General features: G+C 52.3%; 1 protein-coding gene across 1 annotated transcript; it reads right to left on the bottom strand.

Moving 5' to 3' along the window:
* Positions 1-6,321: 6,321 nt before the first annotated feature.
* Positions 6,322-8,775, bottom strand: HOXA1 (homeobox A1). Its single transcript, XM_009560792.2, has 2 exons — positions 8,152-8,775; positions 6,322-7,753 (listed from the first exon to the last, which is right to left on the bottom strand). The coding sequence occupies exons 1-2, from the start codon at positions 8,762-8,764 to the stop codon at positions 7,398-7,400; spliced, it is 969 nt and encodes a 322-aa protein (XP_009559087.2). The 5' UTR covers positions 8,765-8,775; the 3' UTR covers positions 6,322-7,397.
* Positions 8,776-9,807: the final 1,032 nt, after the last annotated feature.

Below are 9,807 nucleotides of genomic sequence, written 5' to 3'. Positions count from 1 at the left end.
TTGCAGCCGAGGCCTGATCCAGAGCCCAAGGTAATAGGTGTGTCTTCTGTTACGGCTCCAGCGAAAGCAGGAGCCAACCTGCACGGCTGGCTGGTCTCAAAACAGATAACTGTGTTCGAAAAGGGGATTACATGGAGATTATCTGGATTTATAGAGTCTTTCCTCTGATTTGTAATCAAACTGTTTCATTAGAGAGGCCTCAGCAGAATTTCTAGTGGTTTTTGTCTACGCTCCTTATATGCTTTACTGTGCCATTCAAATATTGAAGTGAAAAAGGTGTGATCTGAATAGAGAAAAGCTCTTTACTGATGGATTACCAGGTTCAATAAATCTAATCTTTAGATTTGCAGACCTGTGGGTCTCAGGTGAGCTGAATCTCCCTGGGCAATGGGCCACGTCAGGTCCCACTCAAAGTCAATGTAAACCTGTGGTCAGGTACAAGCCTCTGCTAACACTTATATCTTTCAGTTCATGAGCTGACTGAAAACAACCTCAGTTAATGCCTCTTTAAGTGAACAGAAGTTCTGGGGAAACCTTACTGTTCCTATGCATAAAGACCTTGCACGTCTCCAGCACAGTTTGAGCTGAGGTGTGTAATTCCTCATCCTGTTCTGACTAGAGGACAGGTCTTCTCAGACTCTTTTTGCCTCACTCTCTGTTTCCATGATCATCGCCTTGCCTGCTAGCACTGTCAGAAATACAAAAAATGAAATATCTGAGGAGGGGTGTAATATATTACAGAGCCCCACGGGGTCTTGCCTTTCTGCAATACCCAATACCGTGTCTAAACATATTGTTCATGCTAACACCATTTGCTGGAAGGACTGTTCCTCCAAGATAACATTTTTGCACAGTGAAATATGTGTGGCTTTTTGATGGCTCAGCTTGGATGGGATCACCTTTCAGTTTCTAGACAGTGTTAGGGGTTTTTTTTACTTTTTTTTTTTTTCTCAACTCAGCATGAGGAATACAGCACTACCCCAGCCAATACATTTTGTTTTACGACCTGTCTGTCCTCAGAACCATGCATGGAGGTTGAATCCACTGACATTACAGAGCTGTGCCGCAGGGATTTGGTTTCCTGCAAAGAGACTAGTCTGACGAAAGTCTTCACCTTTGCTGGGTACTAGCAGGAATATTTCACAACTATGCTAAGAATACAAATTGAATTGCGGGTGGCATTTCCACTGTAACCGATATCTTGCACTGGAGTTAGCTGAAGCAGCAGACCTGTTGCAAAAATCAAGGAAAAGATTTGTTTTATTACTATAGAGGAGTTTCAATTAAAACTGTGTAGAAATCCCCACCCCTGTGACTTCATCCCTTCCATAACTTTGAATGTAGTGAGAAGTCTGGACAAGTGGTTATTCACTGAGACTCCTCCAATGTGCTCCCCCTGATTTATCCCCAGGCAGAGTCTGTGATTTACACAGATGTGCTTTGCACCTGAAGGCTCGCTAGCACGCGGTGGAGGAGAGATTCCTGCTCCTCCGTTGCCCCACATTTCCACCAGCCTCATCCTCACCCCCATCCCTTTTTATTACTTAACGAACCTGGTCTCCTGTGTTTTCTCTGCTCTTTATTCCATGTCACCGGGGCTGAGTGACTGCTGAAGATGAGAGGGAATGAGGAGTGTGAAGAGGGAAGCTTCTGCCTTTGGTCTGAGTTTGACGGGGAATGATGAAAACCACATGGGCTATGAAAAAGTCCAGTCCAACTTTCTGTTTACGGAGCTCCCTAGAAACGTCAACATCTGTCACCAAGTTACCCCTAAAAGGGGCACCCCCTTGCTACAGGACCCCGATAGCAGGTCCCATCCCTCTTCCTTCAGCACGGGATGGAGCAGAGGGGTGTTGACAGAGGGAAAAGGAGGTTATCCGGGATTTGGTGATGGCTGTATTAATAGGCAAAGGAGATCAGAAGCAGCACCCCGGGTTCAGCGCTGCGATGCCACTCCAGGAGCAGCCAGCCGGCCGCAGCTTCACTCCCAGCAGCTCGCAGCCAGCCGGCAGGGCAGGACAGGGCCCACCGGGACACTCCCCCGGCAGAGCTCGGGGTTTGCCCTCCCTGCAGCCGGAGGCCCGAAGGAGCGGCCCGCAGAGCCGGGTACGGAGGAGGTCGAGCCAAGCGCGGAGCGCAGCCCCCCTCCGTTGTTATTACAATGCACACAACGAATTTCCCTTGTATTAGTCATTTCCCGAAGAGCAAACCCGAAGACAGCTGCAATCGATCCGTACAAAATGTGTTAGCGAAGGGTTCAGTCAAAGTAGATAATTCCTTGGATTTATTTTTATTTTTATTTTTTTAGTAATCGATAGCACATTCCTTTTTTCTTCTTCTTTTGTGGTGGCGAGCGGCTACAACGTCGCGTAGGTTAGAATTAGAAAATGTACAAGCGCCTACGCGCAAAGCCAAGTGTGTGGGATGCAAAGAGCCAGCGCTGCGCAGAGCAGGGGAGCCGGGCAGCAGCGGGGCAGGGCAGGCGGTCCCCCGGCTCCCGACAGCTCGGACACTTCCTACAGCTGTTGCGAGCCAAACAGTCCCTGAGCCCCTGTATTTTTCCTAATTCCTCCGCTTCCCGCTGGCTACACCACATCTTAGCCCGATGTGAACAGAGGCAAAAGTGTCTGTGGCTGAGGGTGGCTTCGCGTCTGCTCGACCTGCCTCGTTTGGGGTTTTATTTGGTTTAATTTGATTTCTTTATACTGTTAATTCTACTTTCTGGAGTAGGGAAAATCTTGCAACACGTTGAGTTTGTATTTGACACTCGGAGAAGTCATTTACTGCTGTTGGTTTCATCGGAACAGAGGATGATCATTATTCGGCCACGATTTTATAAGAATCGATAGTCCTGGTTTAGCTTTACAAAACTCACACTTTTAAGGAAAGTAGATCGGAAAACCAAAACAATTGTAAAAGTCGTGGCTGAAACATTCTCCGTGTGGAGCAAATGCTTGAAATATGTCACTGCTCTATAAAAAAATAGCGCAAAAGTATTTTTCCGGGCCAGCTTCTGCTCGTGTTGCTGAAATATGTAATCCTTTTGAAGTTGTATGGCTAAGAGGACTCCTCGCATGATCTAAATAAACAAAATTTGCCCCAAAATTCCTGGGCAAAAGGGAAGACTTCTTTTCCCTAGAGCTCCTATTGATTTCAATGGTCCTTCTGAGTCTGAAACGGGAGTAACTGTGACCTGTAATATTTTATGACACATAAACCATAAAAGAATAACGTTAACAGTGAAAGTCGGCCAAGCAGTGTGCCTCGGGGAGGAAAAGAATGTTTGCCTTGGAAAGAGAGAAAGGGAAAAAGGAGACAAAAAGAGGGAGAGAAAAAGTGAGAGAAAGAGAAAAATTGAGAGAAAGAGAAAAAGACAGAAAGAAGGAAAGAGGAAAGGAAGAAAGGAAAGAAAATAAATAAAAATAAATATTTTAATACATAATATTGTTATTTATTAATATAGTATTTATTTATTTATGTACTCTCGTATTGTGGTTACTAATTCACTGCGACCGCACAGCGCTAGTTGCTAAGGGAAAACAAACAAGAAATCTTTCTCCTAGAGCTTACGAAGGAAAAAAAAAATCGAAACGATCCTTTTTCCCAAAAAACCATCACAGCCCCCACGTCCCCGCTGCAACACCCAGGCTCTCCCGCCCAGGTCGAAGCCTCCCCGTAGCCCGGCCGGCAGCTCATCGCCTTTCGTGCCCGCGGTCCCCAGGCAGTGCCCGGGCACTGGGAGGAGGAAGGTCCTGAGAAGCAATTTGCTGGTGAAAACCCGCTCGAGTCTATAGCCCAAACGTGAGCTGCCATTAGAGAGGTATTAATAAATCCCTATTAAGAATGTATTTATGCAGTGATTACGTGAACTTTGGCCTTTGAAGAGTCCCTGCAATTAGCAGCCACGTCCGTACCGTTTTGTCTATATTTCTCTCTAATCTTTTTCCGTCGAGGGTGGAGAGGGGAGTTAAAACCCTGTGAATCCGCCAGCGCCTCTAGCTGTAGGGCGCGACTCCAATCCCAAGCCCCCCAGTCACCCCCAGTAGCTGCCGGGGAGAAAGCCCCGAGCATCCCTCCCTTTGCCCCATGAAAATGCTGGATCCTTTGAGGGCGGGCTTGTTTCCCGCACCCGCGGTACCTCCCGCCTTTGCTCCGGCGCCGGGATTTTGCCCTCTCCGCAAAACAGCGGAAAACGGTCAAGATTTAGTAAAAATTGTTGGGCAAAAATGAGAAAAAAAAGTTGCCGCTGCTGGGGAGACAGCGAGAAGGAGAGGGATGGCTCTGTAATTGTTGCCTTTACCAAGGCTGTGAGATTAACCACTGGGACTTATTCTAAAGTGACCCATCACCGAATTCATTTCTGCTTGAACTTTCGGTGAACCTGAGATTAAAGAGGGGAGAGCAGCTAAGCAGTTTGTTGTTAGCTGCCTTTTCAACAGCCCTTTCAGACTGAGTAAATATTGATCGGTTTCAATCTGATTGCCCCAGAGGAAAACACCAGAGCATCTCAATAGCCTCCAAAAGTAAACTTTAAAAGTGAACAGCAGAAATGGCCTTAAGTATGATAGGAAGATGCTAAACTCCGGTTGACATCTGGACGCGGTTTGCTTTTTTTTGCTTTTTTTTTCGGAGGGGTGTTCTTTATTTTTTTCCTCTGAGACGCTATGGAGAAAAATTAAAATAAATTTTAGAAGGTGTAGAAACAAAAGGATCTCTACTACCTGAAGGAAAAATTAGTATCTCCATCAGGCCAAAGCATGCTGTGATATTTTTAGCTATATTTTTGTAGTAGAAACTCTAAGGTAGAGATTTTAATTTCTCTTCCCCTCACACCGTGACCCGAGCGGATGATCGTATCGAAATAATAGTAACGCTAACTAAATGAGCCAGGATCGGGAGTTTTAGGGTGTCTTTCCTTGAAATCGATGGGAACTACAGGGGGGAAAAAAAAGATAACGCAGGGTCTGGACTTGTAAGGAGACGGGATTCTTTGCCGATGAATCGCTCACCTCAGATTGGCGCACTGACAAGGGTCTTGTCTCCCGCATTTAGGCTATAATTTATGGCCACTCTTTCTAACACATAAAGTCAACACCGGGGGAGCCGTGTTGCAGATCCGGATTCCAGCAATGTTTAGATCCAGATTTCGATATTGAAATGCCCTCATTGGCATGCAAATGTCACTTTAACACATCCAAGGCTCTGGAAGAAGGCCATCTGTTTTGCTTTGTGTCTTTACACTAATAAACAAAAGGTAAAGTATATGGCAGGCGAGGAAATGAAAGAAATAGAGGGATCGGCGGGAGTCTTTGGAGACAGCCCTGCTCCCTTGCAGATAGCTCAGCTCTTGATATGCCCGCCGCGCCTTGCAAATCAGGGCTTGTCTCTGTTGACACCGAAGTGGAGAAAACTTCGTTGACTCGCTGCGCATCCCGAAAAACCGAGCCTGCGTGGGCAGCCCGGCCCCGGGAGCAGCCCGGGAGCACTGCCCTCGCACATGGGCATGGTGAAGGGGATGGTGTGCGTTGTTTGCGCTAAAATTAGAGAGGCAGAAGTGACGTGAGACAACCCTCCGTCATGACTCTGCTCCCTCTTGCACACGATTTCTCCACACACACTCTCTCATCGACCCCATCCCGCAGTTCATTTGACACCTCTTGAAAATGTTATGATATTTACCTGAGAGAATTTGATATTTTTCCAAAAAAAGAAGTAAAGTGGTGGTGGCTGGGGTTAACGGCAGAAGCACCACTGCCAAGCACCTGGGAGTCATCTCCCACCTTGGCACCCACCAACCACTGGGGATGGCAACCTGGGGCGGGGAGGGGTAGAGAGGAGCCGCAGCAGCTTAGTTTCAGGGCTAATTAAAAGTGCAGCCCTTGGCGAGGGGCCTGCGATGTGAGGAAAGACTGGCTGAAGACAGTTTCGGCTTTTGAAGCGTGCTCTGTTTATGTAAGTGTCAGCATCCATCCCGAGGTGAAAAGGTTAGCACTTGACCCAGGAAGTTCTCGTATTTGTGCTTCAGAAATAGATCGGGACCATAAATTCCTCCCGGTTACAGGAGAGGGCCTTATATTTTCTACAAATAATGTTATTTGAGCATAAGAAAGGAAGAAGTTTGGTGTTATGAGTCAGGCTGGGAAGCCAGAGTTCTGCCCCTGGTAAAATAACGCATGAGGAGTAACGCTGGGAGATTTTTCCTCCCTTTCCCCCGTGGAAAGGCCCGAGCAGTAGAAAATAAGGGAAACCAAACTGCTGAGTCCAGCCAGTGACTCAGCTCTGACGTCACGCAGAGGTAGGCAGACAAGGGCTACCTGAAAGTGGAATATATTTATTACAGACATTATAAGGACCCGTAAATCCTGCCCTGGCTTCCATCACCAGTGGAATCCCAGAGCCTTTTATGATTGTACAGAAAATCAGGAGGACATTTTGCTCACACACGATAACTGATAGAACTCAGTGTACCCGCAGCACAGCAAAGCACGGTGCGTCATGCAATGGTCCAGACACCAACCACAGAAATTATACATTCATTTGGCCATTTGTCACATTCACGAGTAGGCTGAAAAGACATCGAGTCTAAAGAAGGGTTAGTGTGAAAATAGGAAGAGGTGAGGTCTTTTGGACAGTTATACCCTTTGGCTGAGTATAATCCAGAAGTTTTTTGGGGGGTGGGGGCAAGCACACCGAGTAAGGTTTACAAAACCTAGTGCAATTGAAGCCTTTTCTTGTCACATTTAAAGAAATAACGCTGCTTTTTTTTGAGGTATCTGCTTGAGCTTAAGACGTTTACTTTACATGGTCATCGACTTTACCAATATAAAAGTGGACCCAGTTTGGCGAATGCACTCACCCTGCTTAACCTGATAATCGAAATGTCATTTCTAGAAAAATCTGTAAAAAGATAAATCTCTGGGACAAAGTATTTACAAGCAACAAACTCATAGACACGAACGAAGAATACGTTAAATTAAGGGGATGAAAGTCCTATTAGTCGTGTAAACACTTGCAATAGTGCATCTCTTCATGAGGTTATGTACCCTAGATCACCTGTCTTTCGCTCAGGGAAACTCAGAGGAGCGTCCTTGCAGCTGAGGAGGGAAACCCTTACGTGTGTGCCAACACAGCTCCTCCAGCAGAAAAGGGTTCGAGGGGCGAAAGAAAATCTCTTGGCACCAAGGTGCCGGCAGCTGGGAAGCGGGCGGGTGGTGAAACCGGCAACCCCGGGGCCGGGCGGTGGCTGGCGGGGGTGGGGGGTCTGGCCCGCCGGGACCTCTTGGGGAGAGACAGACCGACCGACGGACCGACCGACGGACCGAAATAACCGCGGCGAAGGGACGCGATCTGCGGTGACAGGGGCATCGCGACGGGCGGCCGTCGGGGCACGTCGGGTCTCAGTTGGAGGCAGCGAGCGTGTCCGAGGCGGAGGAGGCAGGTGAGTCGCTGCAGGGCGACGAGCAGGACTTCTCCGAGGAGTCCTCTGCCTTCTCCTCGCAGCCCGTGGGGGTGACAGGGGAGATGGGCAGCAGCCCCTCTTTCTCCCGTTTCTTTTGCTTCATCCGCCGGTTCTGGAACCAAATCTTCACCTGCGTCTCGTTGAGCTGGAGGGAGGCGGCGATTTCCACCCGCCTGGCCCTGGTCAGGTACTTGTTGAAATGGAACTCCTTCTCCAGCTCGGTGAGCTGCTTGGTGGTAAAGTTAGTTCGGACGGTGCTGGGTTGCCCCACGAAGCCGTACTCGCCAGCCTTGCCTGCGAGGGGACATGCAGCGGTAAGTGAGCGCAAATGATTTATAGGCGACGTAATCAATATGTCCACACGGGCTAAGCGATAGGGAGCAAGAACTTCTTAGGATAAGAGGGAAGCCCCGGCAGGGTGAGTGATGGAATGCGAGGTGCTAAACTGGAGTCAGCCTCTAGTGTCAGACGAAACTTGATAAGTGGTTTATGAATTACAAGAAATATGACCGCAGGAGAGGGGGAGAGGGGGAGTCAGGAATAAGCGGTGCTGGATTCCAGCGCCGCGGGCAGACGGCTGCGGCTGCTCCCAGAGGTGCGGGTCGTCCTACCTGCCCCGCGGGGTACCCACGGCGGAGAGGGAGAAAGAGAGAGGAGCGGCGCCCGTCCCGACCCTCCCGCCAGCCACTGACCTGTTTTGGGTGGGTTTCTTTTCACTTTCATCCAGTCGAAGGTTTGCGCCGGCGGCGAGGTCTCGGCGGAGGGGGAGCGGGCGTTTTCCCGGTGGCCGGCGTGGAGGGGAGACAGGGCATGGTTGTAGGTGCCCAGGGGCAGGCTCTGCTGCTCCTGCCCGTAGGGGGGAGGCACGTACTGAGCGGGGCCCCCCGCGTAGCCCTGGTGCGGGTGCTGCGCGGCGGAGGAGGAGATGCTCCCCGAGTAGACGGCGGGGGCGCAGGGGGGGAAGCCGCCCCCCAGCTCCGCGTCCTGCCCGAGGGGGTAGGGGCTGTACCCCGCTCCGAAGCCCTGGGCGCCGTAGGTGGGGCCGCAGCCGGGGTGCGCGTAGGACACCCCCAGGCCGCCGTGGTGCTGGTAGGCAGCGGGCTGTGCCGGGGGGTGGTGGTGATGGTGGCGGTGGGGGCTGATGGGCACCCCGCGGCCCGCGAGGAAGCGGTCCTCCCCGCTGCAGCTGCCGGCGCTGACGGCGCAGGGCTGGAAAGTTGTAATCCCGTGGTCGGGGTGGTAGGCGCGGGCGGCGCAGCCCCCCGGCTCCCCGCCGAGGACGGGGTACTCGAGGAAGGAGCTCATCCTCGCCGCGTCCCTCTGTCACGCCGCCACCGGGTCTTCAGCGTCCGGCGGGGCCGCGCCAACTTTCCCACTTCCTCCATGGGGCCGGCAGGAAAATGACACGAAGGTACAGGCAGCGGGCAGGCACGTGGGGGGCGGCAGCCAATGGCTGCGGCGCCTGCGGGACTTTCCCGGCTCCTGCCGCTGATAGATCGCCGCGTCGGGGGCATTTAAACGCCGAGCGCTCCGACGGCGCGGCACGGCGCGGCGCGGCACCGCGGGGCAGGGCGGTGGCGGCCCCCCGGGGGGAAAGGGGGGGGCGGGCTGTCGCCCCGCTGCCACCAGGGTCCCGCCCGCCGGATAAGAGGTGAAGGCAGCAGAGACCTAGAGGCTGCGCCCGTCCCGCCGAGCCCACCGGCCCGTCCCCTCCAGGGTGAGTGCTGCTGGGTGTCCCGGCGCCTCCAGCGCCATCGGCTCTGACAGGACGGCGCTGGGCACCTCTGCCGCCCCCCCACCCACCCCCATCCCTCTGCCGGGGCCACGGGGGGGCGGCTGGATCCACGATACGGGGCGGTGGCTGGGGGGAAGGGCGGCAGGGAAGAGCATCAGCCCTAGGGGTGGGGATGAGGATGGGACCGCCGACACGGTTGGGGAACGCTATGTGAATTAAGATAGGGACGGGCATGAAGATAAAGCGGAGACCAGAGATGAGGACGAAGATATGGGTGTGGATAGGGGTGGAGATGGGATTGGGATGGGTAAGGGTATAGGGTCGAGAGATGTCACTGGCTCCTGCTCCGCTGCAGTCCCAGCGCGACGCGACGCCAAGAGTTAAAGGGGCTTGTCCAGCCGCATCACCAGGCGGCCACGGACATTAACATGGAAATGAGTAGCATTTGGGACTGACGACCATTGTGCTCTCCCGGGCCGGCATCCCTGCTCCCCCCGCACCTCTGGCGGGCTCACCCGCGCCAGCCCGGGGCTGGGGCAGGGGAGGAGGAGCCGGGGACAAGGGGATGGATGATGGGGCGGGGGGCGGCGGGCTCCGCAGCCCATCTGCTGGG

The sequence above is a fragment of the Cuculus canorus genome, chromosome 2, assembly GCF_017976375.1.
Source record: "Cuculus canorus isolate bCucCan1 chromosome 2, bCucCan1.pri, whole genome shotgun sequence".
NCBI lineage: Eukaryota > Metazoa > Chordata > Aves > Cuculiformes > Cuculidae > Cuculus > Cuculus canorus.
Note: the sequence above shows the minus strand (reverse complement) of the source record. Positions and strands in the feature narration are given on the sequence as shown.